This window comes from Canis lupus, chromosome 10 (assembly GCF_048164855.1).
Source record: "Canis lupus baileyi chromosome 10, mCanLup2.hap1, whole genome shotgun sequence".
NCBI classification, from domain to species: Eukaryota; Metazoa; Chordata; class Mammalia; order Carnivora; family Canidae; genus Canis; species Canis lupus.
Genome location: NC_132847.1, coordinates 54181648 through 54208147, shown reverse-complemented (window position 1 = coordinate 54208147; position 26500 = coordinate 54181648). Strand labels below are relative to the sequence as shown.

The 26500-nt window shown below is 46.9% G+C and overlaps 1 protein-coding gene across 1 annotated transcript; it reads right to left on the bottom strand.

Annotated features, from left to right (window-relative positions):
• Nucleotides 1-3278: 3278 nt before the first annotated feature.
• SPAAR (small regulatory polypeptide of amino acid response) lies at nt 3279-5585 on the bottom strand. The gene is made up of 2 exons (XM_072841923.1): nt 5373-5585; nt 3279-4820 (listed from the first exon to the last, which is right to left on the bottom strand). Exon 2 carries the CDS (start codon nt 4485-4487, stop codon nt 4260-4262), a length of 228 nt encoding a protein of 75 aa, XP_072698024.1. The 5' UTR covers nt 4488-4820; nt 5373-5585; the 3' UTR covers nt 3279-4259.
• Between the last annotated feature and the right edge of the window lie 20915 nt (nt 5586-26500).

The window sequence follows — 26500 nt, the reverse complement described above, 5'->3', positions numbered from 1 at the left end:
ATTTCTTGGCTCCCTGCCGCCACCCGATAAACACTCCTGGCCTTGCTGGCTTTCTGGTGTCAGCATGTCCCTGTTCTGGAGCTGCCACTGCCTCCCCCCGGAGTCAGAGGCCCTTCCTGCTGGTGGGTCTTACACTGGGCAGAAGAGCAGGGGCACTCGGGCCACCCCACACCACACCGCACACGCTGCACACACCTCATGCATGTACACACTCATGCCACACACGTCACACACATACCCCACCATCACACCACACATCCCACTCTCACACCACATACCCCGCACATCCCCTTGCACCCACACACTCCACACACGTAAGAAAAGTAGGTTCACCCCTTCTCTGGGTCATCATTCCAGACTCTCCTTAATGCCAGCTACCCCATACTCATCTCTGAGCAGCTGCTCCTGCTCTGCTGAGGAAGCAGACCATCTGGCATGCCACGCTCCTCTCCCCACACCCCGTGAGCGGCAAACACGCAGCATTTATCTGCATCCCGAACATCCTTCCCAGCAGCATTGCTGCACCCACATGCCACCATCCAGGCCTGACCGCTCTGACCCTAATCTGGAGCTCCGATCCTCAGGCCCATCCTGGGAACCCCTCTGTGGGTCTCTTCCTTGCTGGGCTACTGTTAGTGTCTCCTTCTCTAGTCCTTGCTCAACCCGTGCTCAACCTCCCTCCCATTCCTAGAAACTATAATCAACTCTCCCTCGGTGGGCTGCCACTCCAGTCAAAATACAGTGCGCTTCTTCCCTTCAAATTATCTTCAACTGCAGCCTCCCCTTCCTCCATCCCCACTGATTCAACTGCCCCGGCACACACACACACTCCCTGCACACCACCGAAGGGCCACTGCCTTCACTCTGAAAGTGAAGTTTCAGTTTCACGCTGAAACTATTCTCACCAAGGCCATTGTCAACCCTCATGTTGCAAAATTCAAGGTCTGCTCGGTGCTCACTGTCGATAGCTCACCTGATGCTTCCAACCAGCTGACTCATTCCCCCTGAGAATTATTCTCATCCTTGCAGGGTTGCCAGATAAAATACAGGACACCAGGTAAAATAGATTCTCAGACAACAAGCAATGTTCTGGTGTAAATATATCCCAAATATTGCATGGGATATACTTATACTAAACGCTATTTTTTTTTTTTTGGTTTATGTGAAATTAAAATAACCAGATGGCCTGCATTTTTATGTGCTAAATCTGGCATCCCTCCTCCCTGCTTCTCTGCCGCATGTGCTCCCCACCCTCTTGTCCCTCCTTGAGCTGCTCCTCCTCAGCCCCCTCTTCCTGTCAGCCTGCTCCAGGGTTCTGGCCTTGCCTACCTTCCCTTCTCAAACTCCCTGATCTCTGGGGCAGCTTCTCCCACACCCTCGAGCCCTCTCCACTCAAGACTGGCCCTGTCCAGAGTCTCCCAAGACCTTCCCTCTAGCTCCTCTGTAATAATAGCAGATTGCAATGCTGGGGTGTGTGTGTATGTGTGTGTGTGTGTGTGTGTGGTGTGTGCTTAGAAAGACTATACCTGCCCAGCCCGACAAGCAAGGCTGCCCCCTTGTTGCCTTCATCATCTATGACCCAGAAACATGCAGACCAGATGTGGCAAGAAGTGCTTCCCTCCGGAGCTGGCTGTTGTCCAGCCTCATCTCCTCCCCCTGAACTGCCTACTCCCTGCCCCCACATGTCCTCTGAATCACCACTCATGCTACTCCCTCAGGAACACCCTCTCCCAAACTCCTCCTGTTGAAAGTGCCCTGTTTTCTTTATGTCTTGCTCAAGGGCCACCTCCTCCCAGGCTCCTTGGGTCTTTCAGCTCTCCCTCGCCTGAGCACCTGAGTGTGTTTTCTGCAGCCTTGTTCAGGTCACTAAATTGGGAGTTCACCAAGAACTCAGCAAGTGCTGGGACCATGTCTGATTGACTCCCACATTCCCTGGGCAGAGCCTGGTACACAGTCGGCGCTCAGCCAGTGTGTGTTGAGCAGTGGAGTGAATAAGTAAATAAGAGAACAAGTGACAGAATGAATGAACAAATGCATGAGTAGGGAAGGAAGGAAAACTTAGTGAGTAGAAGGAGTAGATGGATGGATGGATGAGTGGGTGAATGGGTGGGTGGATAGATGGATGGATGGATGGGTGGGTGGATGGATGGGTAGATAAGTGGATAGATTAGCAAGTGAATAAATGAGGAAACCTCAGGGCTTGCCAGACTGCCCAGAGCCTGCAGAGTGAGGTCAGGGTCCCCACCATCTCTTTGTTTTCAGAGTCATGTGATTCCAGTCTGCAGACCCTCCTTCCACTGACCCAAGGAGGTTGTGACCATGCAGCACAGGGACAGAGCTCTGGGCCTGGCATCCTGGTATTTGCGTCTGGCTGAAAGACACCTGACCTAGAACAGAACTGAGTTTTCTCCCGGTCCCAGTCCTTACACTGCTGTCTCTGCCCATCTGGAGCCTCCATGCCAAGTATTTCTTTGTGTTTAGACATGCTCACCCACCTCTGATGTCTGGGCACCTCTGAGAACAGGCCCCTACTGACTTCTGAGAAAAAAAGTGGTGTACCCAGGACCCCTTCAAGGAAGGACTTCAGGAGTAGCCTCAGCTGCAGAGCTGCTTTATATGAGGTCAAAACTTGAGGGACAGGGAATGGGGGTGGCCAGCACCGAGAGACTAAGCAAAGGTAGGAGGTATTAAGGGCCCAAATCATAATTTGAACGTTCTCTCCATCTAATCCTGCTTTCTCCTTCCCCTCACAGGTGTTGATCCTTATAAACATCTTGCATCCCAAACTTTGTCTCAGTGTTCGTTTGGAGAGAACACAACCTGCAGTTCCCTTTACTCAGTCCCCAGGTCCTCCCTGCAGCCAACTTCCCTTCCCCACACATCTCTGAAGGCCCTGTTTAGGGGGCTTTCAGGTCCAGAGTGACCAATGACATGCTCCCAGGAACTCCTCCCTGTTCCTGGGCGGTGCCTCTCCTCAGGCTCCCCTTCTCCACTCCTCGCCAGCCTGACACTCTCCCTACATCTTCCCGCTTTGCACCTCTGCAGCCCCAGGCCTCTCTCTGAGAGTCTTCCCTGTGGCCAAGACAGCCTGGGGGATCCCCTTAGAGCCCAGGCCCCCATGAGGGTCAGTTTTACCACCCTCAGTAGGCAGGTCCTAGGAGACCCATCCATTCAGGGCTGAAGGGAGACATGTGAGCCAGGAGACCCAGGAGTTCATACCCTTCAAACCAGATTCTAAATGCGGCACAGCATTTATTTCCTGGTACAGAGAAAACAGATTTTCTATTAATAAAAAATGAGCATCTCTTTATTTGTGATGAAAACAAGAGCTTTGCTACATGCTGTCAATGTAACATAACATTTTAACTTATTTGGAATTATCTTTCAGTTCATGATATTTTCATCATTCCTAAGTGACGCAAGTTACTCACAGTCTCTAAGAACAGAAGTGACCTATAAGAATATAGTAATAAAGTCTCATTCCAAATGTGTTTCAAAGTCTTCTTTCTGGCTTTCCTGTTCATCAAATGGCTTGTACTTTCTGTGACTCTTTTTTTTTCTTCTCTTCTGTTTCCTTTTGCAGTTTTCAAGCCTGATTCTTGAGAGACCTATATAAGGATATGCATTTTCAATTATAAAATAAATCACTCGTTCCCAAGGAAGCAGCCCTTTGGTTTCAGAATTGTAGGGCTGATTTCAGGCAACTGGTGGGGTTCAGGTCTCAGGGTTGGGTTCTGTGCCACGTGAGCTTGCAAGTGACCAAACGACTCAATGAGAGGGGCAGATAAAAACGTAAAAATGTCCACTTGAGGGCGATGTTTCCTCTGGTGGCAACAGAACCAGCTTCACGGGCATGCTGGGGTGCGGGGGCGGGGGGGGGGACCTGATGAACTTAGCACCCTGTTCACAATAAGTTCCAGTGATATCTGTCTCCGTGTAAATCAGCAGAGAGGGCCCCGGTGCAATCCGTCACTGCCCAGTCACTCACTCTTCACACCTCTCCTAAGCCCCAGCCTGTGGATAGGATCCAGCTGAACTCTCAGGGGTGGGGGCTGCATTCCATCAGGTCCCACCACCGCGGATCTCCCAGGCTGGAGGGCCCAGCAAGCCGGGATGGGACGGGCAGGACAGGGAGTTTGCTGAATACAGGCAGGGAAGGCCAGGGACGCCAGACGGAGGTGCAGGACACCAGGGAAGGCTTGCTGGGGGGTGCGTGAGTCTGACCCACCAGCAGAACAAATCTGGGGGACCGTGAGGCCTCACATGAAGGTCCAGAAGTCCCGGGCACCCGTCGTCGGCTGGGCATGGTGACCCGGCCCTGTGAAGAGAGAAGCCTCCTGGCGAAAGGTGGCCACCGTGAAGCTGTGGCCAGGGCCCCCCTGAGGATCCTGGGCCCTCGAGTCACAGCTGAAGCAGCAGAGGAGGCAGGTGATGGCTACGGTGACCACAAGCAGCACTGCCACCACTCCAATCACGGCTGTTTCCATGGCCCCACGTGGCAGCTGACCTGCTGAGCAACCGGGGCGTGTCTTAGAGCTTTAGGCCCCCCATCCAAAACAGGGGGCTCTGGCCGGCACTCTGCTCTTCCAGCCGCTGTCCTCGTGGTCTCCTAGGCAGATGCTGGTCTGAGGCCCTGGGTCGAGGCCCCGGGGGCCCGTCGCGCACTCCGCATTGCACCAGTCAGGCCTCAGTGGGTCCTGTTACTGTTTTCTAGGCCTCCGGCCATGATCCCAAGAGCCGTGGTCAACTCCACCGGCAGCTTTTTGGAAGAAGAGCCGTCCTGAGAGATGGGAGCTCAAGATTCCCTGGACTCGGAGGGGCTGAGAAAGAGGGAGCAGAAGACTTGGCTCAGAGGGAACCTTGCCAACCCGGCCCTCCGGTGACGCCTACCGATTTCAAGGGTTTGTCTGCTCAGACAAAAGACAAAATACTCCCCCTCGTGGGGATCCAGGATGCGCCTGGGCTCCTCCCCTGGAAGTACCTTGGGCCAGTCCTTGAATCAGCGTAGCTGCTGCCACCCGGGCTCCAGCCGCGTGCAGGAGGCAGGAACGCAGGTGGGGAGGAGGCCACGCTGCTCTGGGCGAGGTCCGGGTGGGGGCACTGCGGGGTCACCTCTAGGGCCGTGGGGCCTCAGCAGGCGCTGTGGTCCCTTTCACTTGGCCTCCTTTTCTACGTGGGACGGAGGGTGCCGTTTAGATAGGACAGGGCATGCTCCCGCCAGGATCTGAGCCCCCTCAACCACTTACTCTGGGGCTCCTTTGCCCTGTGGCTCCTGTCTGAAGAAGCCCTCTTCTGCATGGCCTCCCCGCGGCCCCCCTGGCCGCCTGCTTCCTCACACCTGCTGCCCACACTCAGGTGCTGTGAAAACTTACCCTGGGCTTCCCCGAGTGACAGCACTGGCTGTACGCGGCACCGTGGCCTCCTAATGTGGGGGCCACGCCAGGGGCCAGGCCATGGACACTCATCCCTGGGTGCTGCAGCCTTTGTCCTGCTTGAGACAAGGCTCCGAGATGTCTGAGTAGCTGGGAGCACTTCCTGAATTCCTTCCACCAATTGTAGTGTGGGCCAGGACCCGCACAGCTGCCTGCCCCTTGGTGATTGCACGTACCCCACCCCCCACACACACACCCACGAGTCCCAGCACTGAGCAGTCGGGTTCGCCACTTACCCGTTCTGGGTGAGGGGTGAGCCAGGCCAGGCCGCCTGAGTAAGTCTGCCAGAAGGGCTGCATCCTCTCACTCCATCACAGCTCTCCCACAGCTAACCCCCCGAGACCACCCCACTTGCAGAAGGGAGGCTTTACCCAAACTGCGAGGAATGGAGTAGTGCAAAACAATGCTTCCAGATACCAGACACAGCCGGGCATTATCTCATAGAATGGCTCCAGCAACCCTGTGAAGTGATCTTGTCTCCATTTTACAGACAAAATGCATGTAGTCAAAAGCTCAATGACCTGCCTGTAGCCTACTGCTAGTAGTAGTGAAAGTAGTAGTAGTAGTAGTAGTAGTAGTAGTAGTAGTAGTAGTAGTGAAAACAAGAGCACCAAAGGGCTGAAGGGGGGTACGGGGCTCCCCTCCTTTCCCTCCTAGCTCAATACTCTTCCCAGCGGCGACAGGGCCACGGAGCAATCACCTTCTCTGCACTTTTACTGATTAGAGTGCAAAGGCCCAGAGAGGGCAAAGGGCCAGCCCAAGGTCACACAGCCTGGGTCCTTCGCAAGTTCTCCAAGGCCCCAGTGAATTTTCTTTAGTACTAGTTTTAGGAAGCTGCCTAACCGCAGAATGAGAGAGCAACTACTTGAACTAAAATGAAGCCTGTCAAATTCTCCCTCTTCCTTTTTCCAGCATGAGCTCAGGGCTCTTCCTCTGTGTGAGCAGCCCTGGGCAAGCTGAGCCCATAGCAGGAAGCTGGACACCTCAAATTATTGGTATTAACGGGAGCAACCAGAGCAGAGAGAAGGAAACATGATGAGCCAGTCTGTGGTGTGTAGTTTCAGATTGAATTACCAAGATCAACTAGCCAATTCAGGAGGTAGAAGGCACCAGAGGAGTCAGGTTTCAAGCCGAGTTATTTGCTTTTTGACTTCTGGTTTGCCTGTTCTTTGTGGATGCATATAGTTGGAGGCCACCTATTGTAAATGTGCGTTTTTCAGCATCTTTAAACTGGAATAAAGGGCAATGGCTCGGCCTCTTATCTTCTGCCTTGTATAGGTTTCCTTACCTGATTCTGAGATTTGAGGGCCCTTCTTGACTCATCAGTAAAATAGGCCTCTGGTCCATTCTCACAACAGGCATTCAATATTTGAATGGAGGCTGTGTGGCACAATGAGAGAGACCTGGTGATAGCATGAGGATAGGCCCAGTCTGCTGTGAAGGCTCCTCCGGGTTTCAGGTCACACTGGCAGTCTGTACTGTGGGATGACCAGCAGGGCCTCTCAAGCCCAGAGCAAAAGGAGCCATCTTTGCTAAAGTGCATGAAGTGCAGGTCCCTTTAGTGCTCTGCTCGTTCAGGATCCTCACCCTCAACCATCCCCACAACAGCTCTGTCCTGTGCTAAGTGGCAGTAGTATTATCAGGCAAGTTGAAAAGATCAAGACAGCCATAAATGCTTTCCCACAGCTCAGAGATGTCTGTACTAAGGTTTTTTTTTTCTGGGTATCTTCTCTTCTTCTTGTGACTATTGTCATCCTATGATGTACAGCCCCTGCCCATGAACCTCAGATGCCATGGGACTCCCCAAGATAGTTATCACTTAGATAACTATGTGTCTTCCCACATCCACTGTCATCAACTGATCAGAAAAAGACTACATCCTATGCTTTCCCTTACCTTAGCAAGGGCAAAGATGATGGCAAACATCCTAGAGCAGAGAGCTAGAGCTCTCCCAGAGACTCCAGGCCATGCTTAGGAAAGACAGGCCATCTCAGTCTGACATGGAGCTCTGCAGAGATGAGGGAGAGGGGATGTTCCAAGCCGGCAGGCCACACACATCCATCTATTAAATATTTCCCACTTTTCAAACCCCCCCCCCCAATACCGGGGATGGATGGGAACCCAAGCCCCCTGAGCAAGGCCCCAGGAGCTCAGAGGCCTAATCCTCTTGAGGCCCTACTGCTATACTTGGCATCCCTCAAGCCCCAAACGTCTGGCAGCGGTTATTCCAATCATATTTGCTTTTCCAGAGAGCATGAAGTTGGACAATTTTTCCTGAGCATCTGTTGTGAGGGCTGGTTCTGTGCTGAGGGCAGGGAGCCCTCGAAGGTTCTCAGATCTATGAGGGCAGAGGCCATGAACCCTGCCAGAAATCTCTGGGGAAGAACACCATGTAATCGTGTTCCAACAGAAATGCAAAAATAAATACTAATAACACATTGGAAACCTATAGGAGGGAGCAACAAATTCTTCTTGAACAAAGACCCAGAGAGAGGAAGGTACAAGAGCAGTGTGGACAGGACAAAAGGAGCAGGGGGCAGGAACCAGATCAGGGGGGGACTTGAATTACCATCCAAGAGGCAGAGACTTCCCCCCAGGGTGATGGGGTGTGTGGGTAGATCCCTTAGGCCACAGGGCAGAGATGCTTCAAGAAGGGCAGGGCTGGAGGCGGGCAGGAATCCAGGCCGGGGCACGGGGCATGGGCTAGGGCAAACGTAGCAATGCAGGAGGTGCGGAGGATGTGAAGGGCACAGCAGAGATAAAATCAGCAATACATACTGACCCAGGGCCCAGCCCAGAAATCTAGTGTGGTTGTCAGGGTGAATTTGCCTCCCTCTCCCCCTCGCACCCCACAATAGTCTCAGAGAATCCACCGGGAAATAGAAAAGAAACAGGATGTTCTGTTCCAATGAGTCACCAGGCCCCTGACTTTCTGGCCTGCTCTCGAGCCCCTCCCCACCAGCTCTCCCGGCCCCAAGGCTCTCCTCCCTCCACTTCCCTCCCAAGCACCAGCTGAAAGCCTTAGAACAAGATTTCCTTCCTCCCTGTGGAATTCCGCCAACTATTCGTGGGCTATTTGGAACATGCCTCCAGGCTTTGGCAAGAAGGAGTCTCTGCTATCTATCCCATTTTAGGGAAGAGGAAACTGTGATCCCGGAGGAGGCAAGCACTCTCCCAAGGCCACCCCGCACCGAATCCTCCAGCCAGGCCTCTCCACCCTCTGCTATACACAGGTACCAGTGGACACAGGGAGCTGGAGACTCAAGGCTTCTCTAAGAACCCCCGGCCCAGTTACCAAGGAAATACTGAATTCAGCAGAGCCCACAGAGTGGGGCCTCTGCAGGTCCCAGAGCTCAGTCTGCCCTGGAGATGAGCTGGAAAGAACACTGGAGGTAGGGCCCTTGGGGACCAGCCTGAGGGGGTCTCACCCCTCTTCTCTCAGAGACCCTGGACTGTCCCACAGAAGCCCAGAGCCCCCTGCTACACAGAGAGCCCCCTCCAGGCAGGGCTGTGTGCAAACCCCAAATCCTCCCTTAGAGCTTAGGTCCTGAGGTCTCCTTCCCTAGTGCGCTGGCGGCACCACAGGGCCCGCCCTGCCTCCCCGCCGCCCCCCCCCCCCCCCCCCCCCGCCCGCCCGCAAGGCTGGCCCTCCAGCACCAGGCCAAAGGCACCAGGCGTCAGGCATTCACCTCTCAGAGAGGAAGGTCCCAGGGCAGTGCAGACACACACCTGGCTGCTCCCTCGCCCACCTGAGTTACAATCAAGAGCCTCTTCACAAAAGCTTCTTAGTGGTTTTTATTTTCTTGCATCAAGGCACAGGTGAACTGACCCTGCAGCCTCATACTGCCTTCTCCAAATTCGAGGGCACTGCTGGCCCCTTCTAGGTAGCCCCCTGGCCAGGGGCCTGCGTCAGTCAGGAGACAGCACTTCAGAGAGCACAGCCCATCTTCTGTGCATCGACGTGCACCGGGGTCCCCTGGGCGTTACAGGCCCAAGGCAGTGTCCGTCCCCGAAGGACCACCCCCACTCTCACCCCGTGACCCTCCAGTGTGCACAGGGCACCCCCCCGAATCCCCTCAGTTCTCTCCTCGTGGTACCCTGGGGCATGGTCCGCAGAAGCCAAGCAGGACCAGGGCACAGTCCCCGGCGTTTACCACAGAGAGGCGCCCCTCTGCATGGGAGCATGGGGGTCCACATCCTGGTGATGGTAGGACAGGCGGTGGCTGCCATTCCCAGGTGTCAGCGGTGGCCTCGGTGGACGTGGAGGTGGGCGAGGTGGTGGGCATGGTGGTGGTGGAGGTGGCCTTGATGGTGGGCTTGGTGGTGGTGGAGGTGGTGGAGGTGGTGGTGGTGGAGGCCCGCATGGCGCATGCCAGACACGTGGCCAGGATGGTGGAAGTAGTGAAAGTGTCCCAGCTGGCCCCGGCGCGGGAAGAGCCAAGGCTGGGCCCACCGGACTCGGTTCCTCCTTGCAGCCGGTGGGTTCCTCTCCACGTCGGGGTCCTGCCGTCCGCGGCACAGGCAGGCGGCCAGCAGCAGCAGCAGCAGCACGGCCACAGCGGCGCCTATGACCAAGCCCACGAGGCCTAGCATCTGGGAGCTGGACGGTCCTTCCACTCGGCGGCTCCGTGCTGCTTCCTCCCCTCCGCAGCCTCTGCCCGGCCTCGCAGTCCCTGGACCTTGTCTCAGCTCCCGCGGGCTGGAGAGCAGCCAGGGAATGTGGGCGCAGCCTCTCTGGGCTGGAGCTGCCTGCCAAGCGCGAGGCCAGGCGACTGTTAACTCTGGGGAGGTCCACGGGGAGGCTGGGTGGGGACAGAGGAGCGGTCAGGCGGGCTGTGGAAGGAAGGGCCCCGAGTCTGGGGACAGAAGTCCAGCCGCCCCCATCTCTGCCACCTGGCCAGGTGACCAAGCCGGCCCCTTCCCCTCCCTGGCCTCAGCTCCCTCCACTCTTAGACATACCACATAGCGAGTAAGAATGTGGGTTCTAGAACAATACAATTTACTGGCCCTGTGGCTCGTGCACAGGTTACTTAACTGTGCTGTGCCTCCTTATGTCTAAAATGGCCAGTAAGAGTACCTTCCCTCAGACCTAGGGTTTTCTAAGGGTTCGAGAAGTTAAGATTTATCAAGGGCTTAAGCCAGCCCCTGACACATGGTTGCCGTCAATATTATTGCAGTGGAGTCTGGACGGGGGAGACCTCAGCATTTGAGAGTCTCTGGCTCCCTGTCCTGCCACCGGAATCCTCCGGGACAGGGACAGGCCCTGTAGAACGAATTGTCCTGGACCTCAGGAGCTCCGTGAGGGACCGCAGGCAGGTTTTCATGGTTAGGGAAGCTGCGCGGTCTCTAGGGCCTGGGTCCTGGCCGGTCTGGGTGTTAGCCTGTGCTGCTGGAGGCAGGAAGGAGGCTCTGAGCCCTGAGAAGCCAGACCCCGTCCCAGCCTCTCGGTTCCCGCTTCAACGGTCTGGACTGGCCATAAATGGCAGGCTTCTGGCCCCATCCCTGTGTTCTGCACAGCCGGAGTGACATGCCATTCCTTCCCGGTGAAGAACAGAGCGGGCAGGACTGAGCAGCCCCAGACTCCCTGCCCCTTGGTCCCGAATCCCCTCTGTTCACCCCAAACAAACCCTGTCCATCTGGCTCCCATGCCTCGGGCGCCCACCATCTCCCTGGGGAGCCCTTTCTGCCATGGGCTTGTCGAGCCATCCCCAAAACCCCTCTGCACATGCAGCTCTCCATCTCGCTCCACAAGACCACAGAGGCCCGGGGGCCCCCACAGTGAGGCCCTCACCCTTCCTACCCTTCCCTGGGGTGCGCTCATCATCCTGCTGTCCCCCGCCCCGCCCCGGGAGGAATGTTTTCAGCAGCCAGCCTCTGCGTGTCCTTAGGCAAGGCCGTCCCCTGACCCAGCCGGGTTCCTCCTCTGGAAAAGTGCCAGGGCAAGAGGTGACCTCTGGGGACTTCCTCTCTCAGACCTCAGTGAGACGAGCACTCTCAGGAGGCCTCAAACCCTTCGTGAAAACCTCCTCTGGATGAAAATGCCAAACATTCCCTTCAACCAAATTGCACTCAGGGGGCAGCAGCTCTAATGAATCCTGGGACTTACACCCTCCAAGGGAAAGCCACTTAAACTTTTAATGATGCTAGAGCGAGAACTCCCTCCTATGGCTTCTGGGGCCCTGAGAGCCCAGCTGCCTTCTCTCAGGGCCTGTTAAGGAGAGAAGTCTGCGGCAAAGAGGAGGAGGAAAGCAAACAGAACTTTCTCCTCCTTCTCTAAGGAGACTCCCACTCCACTGCAGCCCTGGGATGGGGGCAGGGACCTGCAAACTGCAGACATGCAGAGCTTCGGTCAGCGCAGAGGGCATCTTGGAATCACCCACACCCGGCCCTCACTGAGAGTTAGAGAAACTGAGGCCAGAGAAGAGAAAGAGCTTGCTTAAGGTTTCTCAGCTTTGTGGGCTACAGCGTGTAAGGAAGACAGCACTATTCCAGAGTGAGGGGGCATCCAGAGGGAGAGTCTGAGATCAGCTGGGGACCTTCCACAGAGATAACATGGAGAGGGATGGGCAGATGTGGCTGACTCTGAATCCTCCACCCCTCTCTCACACACACACACACACCTACACGAGACATTTGTTTTCTTGGGTGCAAGAGTCACTTCCCATCTGGACAGAAGACAGGATCCCAGAATGGGTATTTGATTCGATGCTTTAAGCACTTGGGGGAAGATATAATGGCCACAGTCCTCTGGGACTGCAGAAGTGTCTGAGACCTTCCTAGAAGCCTGACTGGACACCAGGGTTTGCAGGACTGATGCTTTTAGAGGAATGTGTCAGAAAAGCTGTTCCATAGCATTGTGATTATATTTCTCCCATAGGGTTTGGTCTTCTGCACACCCCACTGGCTGCCTTCCTAGCTGAAGGACTGGAGTTTCAGACCATGCAGCTAATAGGTCAGCCTTTTGGAGTTCCTATCATTTAGCTTCATGCTCGTATTTCCAGGGTGCACAGACTTATGCACACACTTACATACCTGTGCACCCCTGTAAATTGCCCTGTGGGTAAACTCACGCAACGAGAATTGCATGCACACATGCTCATCCACATATACATAAGTGCATACAAGTTCCATACAAGCTCACCAACTTGTGCTTGTACTAGATACAAGTGGTTCTTGGCTGTCCCAAGATGACAACCATTGTTTTCGGCAGTTGGTGGCACCACCTAGTGGTGAAACTGTAAAATTCAGTTTCGTATTCTGACCTGCCAAAAGTTAGTCTCCTGATCTTTGTTCGTGGATCATAATTTGAACCCACGCACTTAACTCCTCTCTGTTACAAATTCTGGTCCAGAAAATTTAGGGAATTTCTACGAGATATAGTACAAATTAAACCATACTGATAGATGCATTGACTAAGGAAGAGTGTCTCTGGGAGGTCGTGCAGGGTCCCCAGCAGAGATTCTCTAGGCCCTATGATAGACAACCAGGGCTAGGACTACGGGTGAGCTGGCCACAGGCAGGAAACAAGCTTAGCAGATTTAGGAACTGCACAAGTGTCAGCCCTTGGAGGAAAGGCCATGACTCAGCCCATCTTTTGTTTTGCACAGAAAAGGAAGGATAATGGCCGACAGGTTCCTAACCTGGGTTCTCATGCCAGTTAGAGAAGGGAGATAATCCTCTGCCTAACCTTGGGCTGCCTCAGTAAATACTGAAAATAAGTTGCCCAGAATAGCAGCAAACTTCTGTCCTCTTCTCAGGAGCTCTCCCTGCCCTAATTATGGCCAAGTAGACCACCTCCACCTCCCTCCCTCCTGCCGACTAAACCATAAACAACCAGATTTTCTTCTTCTTTCTCCATTGTCTGAAGCCAACATGCTTGAAAATAAGCTACATAATTTTTATAGAATCATTTCAGTTACAATTCCAAAATATAGATCTAGGTCCCCCCTTTAAAGTGAGCAAATAGAGAAAAGTTGCTAGACATATGAGAAAAGATATCGAGTATTGTACCTTATTACCAGGGTTACTAGAATCTAAAGAAAGGGATAAACAGTAAAATCCCCAAATTTATATATATATATTTTTTTTAAAGAAAAAATGTGCAGGGGAGCCCATGCATATTGCTCAGTTCAAGAGTAGGAGAAGATAACATGGGATGACCAGCTCAGGCATTGAGACAGAAATAAAAGGGATAACTTCTGCCTTCCTCTCCCTTGGTTGTATTCAGGCTCTCAATGAGTTGGAGGATGCTCCCCATGGTTGGGGAGGGAAATCTACTTTATAAGGGATCCAATGGTAATCTCACCTGGAAATACACTCACTTCTATGGAAATCCAAGGCTTCGGTGCAAAGCATGTAGACCTCAACTGTGTCTGTGGATGCACATGCCTCTCTGTACTTTGGGAGGATGGTTTCCTCTGTGAACTTAGCTTTCTTTTTTTTTTTTAAAGATTGTATTTATTTGTTCATGAGAAACACAGACAGAGGCAGAGACCTAGGCAGAGGGAGAAGCAGGTTCCCTGCGGACAGCCTGATGCGGGACTCAATCCAAGGACCCTGGAATCACACCCTGAGCCAAAGGCAGATGCTCAACCACTGAGTCACACAGGTGTCCCAAAATTTTATATCTATTTAAATAACACTCAAAAGTTAATTCATACATGAATTTGGGAAAATTATGCAAAACAGGAAATTTACTTTCAGATTAAAAATCATATCAGAAAAAGACCACTTTGAGAACCTATCTTATAAGTCTGGAGGGAAAAAAGAATAAAGAAGAGAGAGAGAGAGAGAGAGAATGCCCAGAAATTCAAATTGTTTGCATAATAAACATTTTAGAAGTAGAGAGCAGAGCCCATGGAGGAATAATCCTTAAAGAAATTAAGAAAATTTTCTGAGCTAGAGAATTGAGTCTTTTTTTTTTTTTTTTTTTTTTTTTTTTTTTTAGAATTGAGTCTTTAGCTGAAAAGTCACACTGAGTACTGAGCAAACTATTTGGAGGACCAGGGCAGACCATCTTGGTACACCCAGGTGCAATTTTGACACTAAAAAGGCTACGTAAAAATATATAGAAAGGAACTCAAATGGTCCAGCTATATTGAAACAGTCTGGCAGTTTTTTACAAAACTAAACACATTCTATTACTTTACCCAGCAATCATACTTCTTGGTATTAACACAAAATAGTTTAAAAGTTATGTTCACACAAAACCTGCATGTAGACATTTACAGCAGCTTTATTCTTAATTGCCAAAACTTAGAAGCAACCAAGATGCCCTCCCATCGGTGAATGAATAAATAAACCAAAGCACATAAAGACGATGGAATATTACTCAGCACTAAGAAGAAATGAGCCAGCAAGCCACAAATAGACATGGAGGAATCTTAGATCCATTTTAGTAAGAGAAAAAATACAATGCAACCTGAAAAAGCTACATACTGTATGATTCCAAGTATATGACATTCTGGAAAAGGCAAGCTATGGAGACAAAAGGATCAGTGGTTGCCAGGGGCTACAATAAGACAAGCAAGAATAGGGGGACACAGAGGATTTTTAGGGCAGTGACACTATTTCCCAGGACACCATCATGTTGGATACATGTCATTATACATTTGTCAAAGCCCTTACAATGTACAACACCAAGAATTAACCCTAATGTAACTATGTACTTTGGTTGACTATTGATGTATTGATGGAGGTTCATTGATTATAACAAATGTACCAATGTGGTGCCAGATGTTGATAGTGGGGAAGGCTGCACATATCTGGGGACAGGAAGTATATGGGAGATCCCTGTCCATTCCACTCAATTTTGCTATGAACCTAAAACTGCTCTAAAAAAACAATAGTCTAGGGCAGCCCCAGTGGCACAGCGGTTTAGTGCCACCTGCAGCCCAGGGTGTGATCCTGGAGACCCAGGATTGAGTCCCACATCAGGCTCCCTGCATGGAGCCTGCTTCTCCCTCTGCCTGTGTCTCTGCCCCTCTCTCTCTGAATAAGTAAATAAAAATCTTTAAAAAAAAAAAAAAAGATTAAAAAATAAATAAATAAAAATTTAAAAAAATAGTCTATTCTGGGGCACCTGGGTGGTTCAGTGGTTGAGCATCTGCCCTTGGCTCAGGTCGTGATCCTGGGGTCCGGATGAGTCCTGCATCAGTCTCCTCGCGGGGAGCCTCCTTCTCCCTCTGCCTATGTCTCTGCCTCTCCCTCTGTGTCTTTCATGAATAAGTAAATAAAATCTTTAAAAAAAAATAAAGAATAGTCTATTCTAAAAAAGCAAAAGGATTAGGAAATGATCCCATCAGCAACTGGAGCTGTTCAAATTGTCTCAAATAATAGAGAAAGATAGAAACTTTTCTTTATTTTTTAACTTATAATATTTACTTTCTAAAACTAACACAACCCTGACAACTATAGCATAAAAACACCACAGACAAATATCCAAGGGGACTGCTGCTTCTCCCCAGGAGGCTGGATGGTGTGCCACATGCAGGTAAACACAGTACATGTTCTTGAGCCTCCTTTCTCCTTATGCACAGTGAGGGAAAGACTGGTAACAGAAGGAATCTGTACAGTCTAAGTCACCTTCCTTTCTTGACTTTTCAAGTGTTTGTAACTTTCGGAAGCCACCATTAAGAGATAACTGTGACACTTAGAACTCCATTCATTGATTTAACTAATATCTATTTAACCAGGCCCCACATTTGGTGCTAAGGCTAGAGAGAAGAAAGACACACTCTTTGCCCTCCAGGAGCTTTTTTACCTTGGGTAGGAGACAGAAATAGAAATGATTACAATGTACCAGGTAAATTCTGGGACCTAAGTGTTCACCAGGCCCTAGCAAAGTGCAAAAGAGAAAGTCATTCGTTAGTAATAAATTTCTTTCCTTTTCTCGCCCAACCTACTATTTTAATAATTGCTAGAATAATGACCCTTTACAAATCAATCTCACTTACACTTCCTACAATCTATTATCCTCGTGTTGCACAGGAGACACACAGCTAGGAAGTGGCAGGGCCAGAATGGAGTCTGGGCCTGCCTGGCCCCAAAGCCTACCTCTCACAGTGCTAGACTGAGAGAGGGAAATGAATGAGACATGATGCCACCATCAGAAAGAGAAGCCATGTCTCTGAGAATCCACAGGTGAGGAAAAAGAGAATATGGAAGGAAATGGAAAGAAAGAGGGAAAAGTATTTCAAGACTTCTGCCCCAAAAATCTGAAAAACTCCTGATTAGGCTTGTATAGAACAATGTTCAAAGAGATAACAGTTTCCTGAGTGGCTTTCCAACCTATCCTCCACCAAAATAAAAAGTCTTCTTAAAGTAGACAATAATCAAAAAATAAGATGGTCGGATAGATGAATTCATGTGTCATAATGAAAAAGAGCAAATGGTTAACAATGGTTGAAATTTGATTTTAAGTATATAGCTATTCACACTACAATTTTTCTAGGCTTTCACCATGTTTGAAAGATTTCACATACCAACCCCCCCTCCCCACACACACACGGTGTTGTAGGCAGGGGGAAGTAAGCAATAGTTGGGCAGGGGTGTAGGAGAACAGAGTTTTCTAGTGCTGTCCCACGAGGTAGCATTAGCCACATGGCAACTGAACACGTGCAGTATTGTTAATCTGAGTTGGGGGTTCTGTATATGTAATATAGACTCCAGATTTCAAAAACTTGTACACAATAGAATGGAAAATATCTCATTAATAATTTTTATCCTATTCACAGGTTGGAATGATAATTTTTTATATGTTGAATTAAATAAAATATATTATTTAAATTAATTTCACCTGCTTCATTTACTTTTTTTTTAAGATTTTATTTATTTATTCATGAGAGACACAGAGAGAGAGGCAGAGACACAGGCATTGAGAGAAGTAGGGTCCATGCAGGGAGCCCGATGTGGGACTCAATCCTAGGACTCCAGGATCATGCCCTGGGAGTGAAGGCTGGTGCTCAACGGCTGAGCCACCCAGGCATCCCTTCTTTTACTTTTTTAAAGTGGCTACAGGGGTGCCTGGGTGGCTCAGTGGTTGAGCATCTGCCTTTGGTTCAGATCATGATCCTGGGGTCCTAGGATCGAGTCCCGCAGCAGGCTCCCCATAGGAAGCCTGCTTCTCCTTTTGCTTATGTCTCTCATGAATAAATAAATAAAATCTTTTTAAAAATAAATTAAATAAATAAAATGGCTACACATGTAACATACATGCACACCCTGTATAGCATTTCTACTGAACACTGTCACCTACTGCATCCAGTCAGCATGGATCCTATTACCTTGCTCATTCACACCTGCTCTGGACCAAGGCCTATGCCAGGGCAGGCAGAGATGAATCAAACACAGCCACAGCCTCAGAGAGCCAAAGGTCTAGGTCCTGAAGAGAAGCCAAGACAGACCTAAAAACACTATAGGATTTCAGTATCTGGGTAATCTCAGTGACTTCCTTGCTTGTAGGTGTTCATGTGGTGCCTTTTTGATTAGACTGAGGGCAGAACCTTTCTAGAGCAAATATAGAAATGTGGAGGTGGGGGCAGTGTTTTGGGGTCAGCACTTCACATGCAAAAACCAGGGAAGGTAAACATCCCAGATTGAGGACAGTCCCACATGAGGAAGAATTATCTTGTCCAAAACAGCAGTAATGTATCTGTTGAGAAACTCAGAAGAAGAAACACCTGTTTCTACCCTCTGGCTAAGGACTCAGGCCTATTCACCAACCCACACAGAGGAAGCACCATTATTACTATGCAGGCAAGGACAAGGATCTTCCTAGGGTCCTGAATCAACATAACCCAATTCCCCATCTCCTTAAAGGTAAGTGAACCCTGGGACAGTTAAGGACACCCAAGGGTTTGGCTCCCAGTGGGAAATATGTCTGATTATGAAGACTGCCAAAGGCAGTGTTCAATTAGCCCAGGCTAATTAACCATGTGGGAGCCTGTACCCAGAGCTCAATAGCTCAGGGCACCACTCTCCAGCACCAGGTTCTAAAATGCCACAGGAACAGACCACTTCTGGAGGTGGTGCCAAGTGAAAATGAGTCATCCCTTTGGTCTGATCTCGGGCTGGAGCTATGGGAGATGAGGAGTGTCGATGGGTGTCCTACATAATCAGCTAAAGGACAAGTACCCACACTGCACGAATTTCCCAGAAGGCCTTAGTTGAACAACAGGTAAAGGTGTAAGGACCCTAGGAAAGGTGAGTATCACTGCTAGCTTGTGAAAGGATCAGAAACCCCTTCCTAGAACAAGATGCAGTGGTCCAGGCAAGAGGTGAGAAGTGTCTGCATCACAACAGGATCTGAGAGAAAAGCAGGTGGAACAGACTTAAAATATATTGTTGAGATGGAATTAGAGGATTTTCTGATGCATTCAATAAAGAGAATTATGGAGAAGTAGAAGCCAAGTATAGACCTAGGGATCTGGAATGAACAGCTGAATGATAGAATAGGCAGGAATACCTCTTGAGGAACTTGTCAGTGGAGGAGAGAAGAGAGATGAGGCAGCAGCTGCAAGAGAAAATTATGTCAAGGAAGGTTCTATTTTAAAGATGCGAGAAGACAGAGCCCTCTCTTCCCTGGGAATCCTCAAGGGAGATGGGTGACTCATGGAATGACATTCCTGTGGAGGATAGAGGGATTAGGGTCAGGAATAGGAGTGGAATGGGATACTTTGAGACTGACTCCCTGTCTCAGTGCCTGGTGTCATGAGCCTCCAGCCAACTAGATACTTGAAGTGACCCTCCTTGGGCCTCATTACTCTTCCTTCCCACTCACATTAAAACAAAACAAAACAAATTAAGCTATGTGCTATTTACTACAGAAGTCTAAAAAAAAGATGATAGAAAAATTGAAAGCAAAAAGATAGAAAAGATACATCAAGCAAATACTAAGCAAAAGAAAGCTGGTATAATAATAGACAAAGTAAATTTTAGGGCAAAAAAATTTCTAGAGATAAAAAGGATCCATATATAAACATAAAAAATCATTTTTACCAATTATGACGTTTTATGTTCCTAATAGCATAGGAATATAAAACAAAAATTTCTAAAACCATAAGGAGAAATTGACAAATTCATAATCAAAAGATTCTAACACATATCTTTACATTATTTGTCAAGCAGACAAAACAATCAGTAAAAATTTAGATTTGAACAAAGTAACTGTGAAGCTTGATAAATGGATGTATATAAAAACACTGCCCCCAGCAGAGAAGATACATTCTTTCCAAGCACACAGATACTATTGATGAAAAATTGCCAGAGAGTAGGTCATAAAGCAAGTCTCAACAAATTTAAAGGATGGGTATCATACAGACCACATTCTCTGACTACAGTGAAGTTATATTAGAAATCAAGCTGAAATAAGCTTTAAAAATTTAAACATTTATCCAACAACCTCCATTTGTTTGGGAATTAAGAAATACACTTCTATGATAATTAAAAAGAATAATAGTAGAAATTACAAATTATTCAGAACAAGACAGAAATAGAAACAGTACATATCAAAATATGTGGAGTGAGGGGATCCCTGGGTGGCTCAGCAGTTTGGTGCCAGCCTTTGGCCCAGGGCCCAACCCTGGAGTCTGGAGATCGAGTCCCGCTTCGGGCTCCCGGCATGGAGTTGGCTTATCCCTCTGCCTGTGTCTCTGCCTCTCTCTCTCTCTCTCTCTCTCTCTCTGAATAAATAAATAAATAAATCTTTAAAAATAAAAATAAAATATGAGATTTAATGAGCTTAAAATTGAGAAAAAGAAAGCCAAGACTGGCAGAAGAAAGAAAATAATAAAGATTAGACTGGATATAAATCAAATAAGGGGGATCCCTGGGTGGCGCAGCGGTTTGGCGCCTGCCTTTGGCCCAGGGCGCGATCCTGGAGACCTGGGATCGAATCCCACATCGGGCTCCCGGTGCATGGAGCCTGCTTCTCCCTCGGCCTATGTCTCTGCCTCTCTCACTCTCTCTCTATGACTATCATAAATAAATAAAAATTGAAAAAAAATAAAAAAATAAAAAAAATCAAATAAGGAATCGAGAAACAATAGGAAAAAATTCAACAAAATCAAGAGTAGGTTTTTGAAAAAAATACAATTGACAAATGCTGAGCTAGACTAATAGAAAAAGGAGGACTCAAATAAATAGAATCAGAAATGAAAGAGGAGACACTACAACAAATGACAGAGAAATTAGAAAGAACATTAGAATTACTATGAACGATTACACACCAACAAACTGCATAATCCAGAAGAAATTGATAAATTCTTAGAAACCCACAATCTACCAAAACTGAATCAAGAAGAAATAAAACGAATCCCACGTCAGGCTCCCTGCATGGAGCCTGCTTCTCCCTCTGCCTGTGTCTGTGCCTCTCTCTCTCTCTGTGTCTCTCATGAATAAATAAATAAAAATCTTAAAAAAATAAAAATAAAAGAAGAAATAAAAAGCCTGAACAGACCAAAAACGAATAAAGAGATTGAATCAGTAACCAAAAATTTCCCACCAAAGAGAGTAGGACCAGATGGCTTCATGTGTGAATTCTACCAGAGAAGAATTTTTAAAAAACAGTCCTTCTTAAACTCTTCCAAAAAAAAAAAAAAAAAAAAAAAACAGAACAAGAGGGAACACTCACAGTCTCATTTTATGAGGCCTGCATCACTCTGATACCAAATCCAAATAAAGCCATCATGAGAAAACAAAACAAAACAAAACTGCAAGCCAATATCCTTGATGAACATGAATGCAAAAATCCTCAATAAAAAATCTAAAAAACTGAATTAAACAGCACATTAAAAAGGATTATATACTATAACAAGTCAGCTTTATTCCTGGAATGCAACGATGGTTCAACATACAAAAATCAATCAATGTAATATACCACATCAACAAAATGAAGGACAAAAAACACATGATCATCTCAACTGATACAGAAGAAGCATTTGACAAAATTCAAAACCCTTTCATTATAGAAACTCTCAACAAAATAGAAATTACTTCAACATAATAAAACTCATATATGAAAACCCACAGCAAACATCATACTCAGAGGTGAAAGACTGAAAGCTTTTCCTCTAAGATCAGAAACAAGGTAAGGATCCCCCCCTTTCAGCATAGTACTGGAAATTCTAGCCAGAGCAACTAGGAAAGAAAAAGAAATAAAGACACCCTCATTGGGAAAAAAAAAAAAAAAAAAGGAAAACTATCCCTACTGGCAGATATAATCTTATATTTAGAAAATTCTAAAGACTCCACACACAAAAAAAGCTGTTAGCACTATAAATGAACTCAGCAACGTAGCAGGATACTACACACAAAAGTCAACACGCAAAAATCAGTTGCATTTCTATGCATTAACAATGAACATCTGAAAAACAAATCACAAAAACAAGTCCATTTACAATATCATCATAAAGAATTAAACACTTGGGAATTAAATTAACCAAGGAAGTGAAAGACTTGTACAATAAAAACTACAAAAATTGCTGAAAGAAATTCAAACAGACAAATAAATAGAAACACTTCCCATGTTCCTGGATTGGAAGACTTTATCAAAACTACACAAAGTGACCTACAGACTCAGTGCAATCCCCAAGAAAATCCCAATGACATGTTTCACAGAAATAGGAAAACTCACCCTAAAATCAATGGAATCTTAACGAATGGGAAGTAGCCAAAACAATCCTGAAAAAGAACAAAACTGGAAGATCACACCTCCTTTTTTTTTTAAAGATTTTATTTATTTATTCATGAGCGACACACACACACACACACACACACACACACACACAGAGGCAGAGACACAGGCAGAGGGAGAAGCAGACTCCATGCAGGGAGCCTGCTGTGGGACTCAATCCCTGGTTTCCAGGATCACGCCCTGGGCGGAAGGCAGGCACTAAACCACTGAGCCACCCAGGGATCCTCAAGAACACACCTCCTGATTCCAAAAATCACTACAAAGTTACAGCAATCAAAACAGTGTGGCACTGGCAAAAGAGAGAGAGAGAGAGACCAATAGAATAAAATAGCCCAGAAATTAACCCCCACACATATGATCAGATGACTATTGACAAGGGTGCCAAGACCATTCAATGGGGAAAGGATAGTTTTTTCAACAAATGGCACTGGAAAAACTGGGGTATCTACATGAAAAGAATGAAGTTAAACCCTTACCTAAAACCATATACAAAAATTTAACTCAAAATGGATCAAAGACATAAATGTAAGACCTGAAACAATAAAACTCTTAGAAGAAAACATAGGACAAAAGTTTTATGGCACTGGATTGGGAATGATTTCTTAGGACACCAAGGACACAGGTAACAAATAAACATTAGATAAACTGGACCCTACGAAAATTTTAAAACTTTGTGTGTCCAAAAAACACTATCTACAGAATATAAAGGCAGCCTACAAAATGGGAGGAAATATTTACAAATCATATATGTGATAAGGGAATAATATCCAGAATTTCTAAAGACCTTCTAAAACTCAACAACAAAAAAACAATTTAATTCAAAAATGGGCATAGGACTTGTACTGACATTTCTCCAAGATAATATATAATGGCCAATAAGCACATGAAAAGATGTTCAGTATCACAAATCATTAGGGAAATGTAAATTAGAACCACAATGAGATATCACCTCACGCTCATTACAATGGCTACTATTAAGGGGAAAAAAATGGAAATTAGCATGTGGAGAAATTGGAACCCTTGCATACTGTTAAACGAAATGTAAAACAATAGTACTGCCACTGTAGAAAATAGTGGAGACTGCTCAAAATTTTAGAGGTTCCTCAAAAAATTTTAAAAAAGAAATGCCATATCAGCTAGCAATTCCACTTTGGGTATATGCCCCAAAAAATTGAAAGCAGGGTTAACATAGCATAACAGCATTGTTCACAACTGCTAAAACATGGGCACAACCCAAGTTTCCATCAGCTGGTGAATGCATAAGCAAAATGTGGTATGTCCATACAATGGAATATTAATCAGTCTTTAAAAAGGAAGACATCTTGCAATGGCAACAACATGGATGAACCTTGCAGACATTATGCTAATTGAAATAAGCCAGTCACTAAAAGACAAATACCATAAATTCCACATAGTAGGCTCATCTTCTTATGATTTCCTATTACCTTGTCTGTGAATTCAGTTTCCATTTACTACCCCCAGGAATGATGACGGAGTGCCTGAAAGAGCTACTAAGAGGATGTCAGCTGGGCTTGGTGGCTCCCCATTCCTCCCGGGACTTCTCTGTGTGCCTCTGGTTCAAGCATCGATAATTACTGACTCAGAGGGCAAATATCTCCAATGCCCACTACCTGGACCTGCCTGCTTGCTGGCAAGTTACAAATTACAGTCCCTTACCAGTCATCCTGATGGTTGCCTCAGCCCCTTCCCCCTGCTCCTTGTAACTGTTGCCTGTGAGCTGAGAACCCCCAAACCACTGTCCTTATTGCAGTAATCCCTTCCTTACTTTGTTCGGCTGCGGTTTCTTCTAACAATGCAATCTCATTTGGCTTATCGTTTTTTCAGCAATTCCTCAACATTTCTGGTCTGCCGGTGGCACTCTCTCTGATTTTTCAGTGCTGTTAAGAATTGATTTTCATTTAAACATGTACAAGTTCTATCTTCTACAACATTTTGGTAAGATATCCACACAAGGATTGGATCTCAAAACTTGGCTGGTGCCAAGGACTCAAGAGCCTACTTTCTGGACCAAAGATGAAACACAGTTTTCTGATTTATAAATTTATTGATATGAAAGGCCATCCAGATTCATAAAAGTAAAAGTATACTTGAGATTTTAGCCTCATTGAATATGACATAAAGATACTTATAAAGTTAGAGAAAGGACATATTAGTGAATATACTGCTGGATTCTGAGAATAGATCCTTTAACACAGATTTGGTCTCTTCCCTCAGGGTTTCCTAGCACTTAGAAGCTAGTAGAGGACACACAGGCACATAACTAGGGCACATAGATTTTATGTCCACCAGATTCCTTGCTCTGTCATCCTGCTGCCATAGTGATCTCCCAAGCTCATGCTTGGAATTCAGGGCTTCATAGTTGTTCCAACCACCTCCTCCCGCCTCCCCCAAAAGTCATCAAGAATGGCCTGATGTCCACCAGGTGGAGCCCAGGAGCTAGAGCCCATCAGCTCACAACAGCTCACCCCCAAATAAATCTTGCACCTATGACAAGAATAAAACATGAAGAGGAAGAAGGGTTTATCCCAGAAATACAAGGAGAATTTGACATTGGGGAAAATTATACGTCGATGGAAATCACTTCATGAATATATTAGAAGGAGAAGAGTTATACAATCAGGACACAGTAAAAGGTCTGGATTGATGGAGAGACAATGTACCTGAATGAGAAAACTTGATTTTACAACGATGTCAATTCTGCCCCCCAAATTAGTGGATGAATTAAAGGCATAATCCCATAAAAGGTTTCATGAAATTTGACAAGCTGACTGCAAAATTTTTCTGGAAAAAATATTGATAAATAAAAAAATATTGATATCTAGCAGATATCAATATACACTAGTAATCTACAGTAATTAAAGTAGTGTGGTATAAGGACCATAAGAGACAATAAAATTTATTTAAAACCTAACATCATGCCTAGAAAGAAATTCATAAATATATGAAAAATGAGTATTGATAAACAGTACTGCAACAAATATAATGCTAGAAAGTGAAAGTAATCTAGTTACAGAAAACACATTCCAGGTGGCCTGGTTGGGGGAGGGAGGAATGGACTACTCAGGGGGATGAGGAAATTTGGGGGATGACAGATAAATTCTCCACCTTGATTGCGCTGATGGTTTCGTGACTGTACACCTATGCTAAAATTCATCAAATTATATGATTTACATCTATGCAATTGTACATCACTTATGGCCAATAAGACTGCAAGAAGAAAACATGCTTAAAAGCCACACTTACCTATGATTACAAAATCAATCTTTCTGTGTGGATATGCACATGTAAATTGACCAGAAAAGTATCTAGATAGAAATATATAAAACTAGAATACTAGCTACCTTCGGGGAGTCGGGGAAAGGGAGAATGAAAAGGGGGTGTGACTTTTATACCATATACTTCTGTATTCTTCATGTTTTTTTAAAAAAATGTTTTGATGTGTAATTTGTAAAAATACATAAAAAACTATTAAAATCACTTAAATTTTAAAAGTTAAATAAAACTCCAACAACAATAACAATACCCAGTTCCAAGATAAAATGACCCTATTTGATAATGAAGTCCTCAAGCCCACAGAGGAATGGGCTCTGAGAACTGGAAGGAACTTCAAGGAGCAAGCATCAGGATGCCTGTTCTGAGAGTGGAGAAGAGGAGCCGGGTACAGTGAAAGGCACCCGGTCACAACCTGACCTGGGCAGACCTCCTTTGCACTGACTGGGGATGATGCTTTCAAGAACGGACACATCAGTGTCCCCAAGCAAACCCAGGACCCTGAGCCCTCCACTTCACCTCTCTAGAGCAGTTTTCCTGTCCATGCACTGAGGGTGTGCCAGAATGGTAGATACAGACTCAACTGCTCTGATATTCTGGAATTCTGTTTGTCTCTCTTCACCCAGTTTCCTCCCCATTACACTCTTTCCAGATTTTGCATTTTCTTGAGATCCCTATGAAAGTTGGCAGGACCTCTAACTCCTGGAAAACCTACCATTTGCATACTCACACGTTCATTAATTTTTAAGTTTATTCACCAAGAAGTGTTTATGCATTATTTAATTATTCACCCAGCCACTCATTTACTCATTCTGGAAATACACATGGGCTACGCTGACTGGGGACTGACCTATGAGTGTGGCTCCTGACCCTGAGTCACTTTCTCCAACTTTTTCATACTAATTAAAATTTCCAAATAGATGCTGTGTAATTGGGTCTTTGGGACATCATCCCTGAAGCACCCCAAAGTTTCTACGCTGGGCGCATTTCCCCTTCTCCCTCTAAATTGCCTCCGGGATTGCACAGTCCCTTGGCACATAGGGAGCTTTGAAAGGTGCCTACTCCTTTTGGCCTGTCTGCTCCC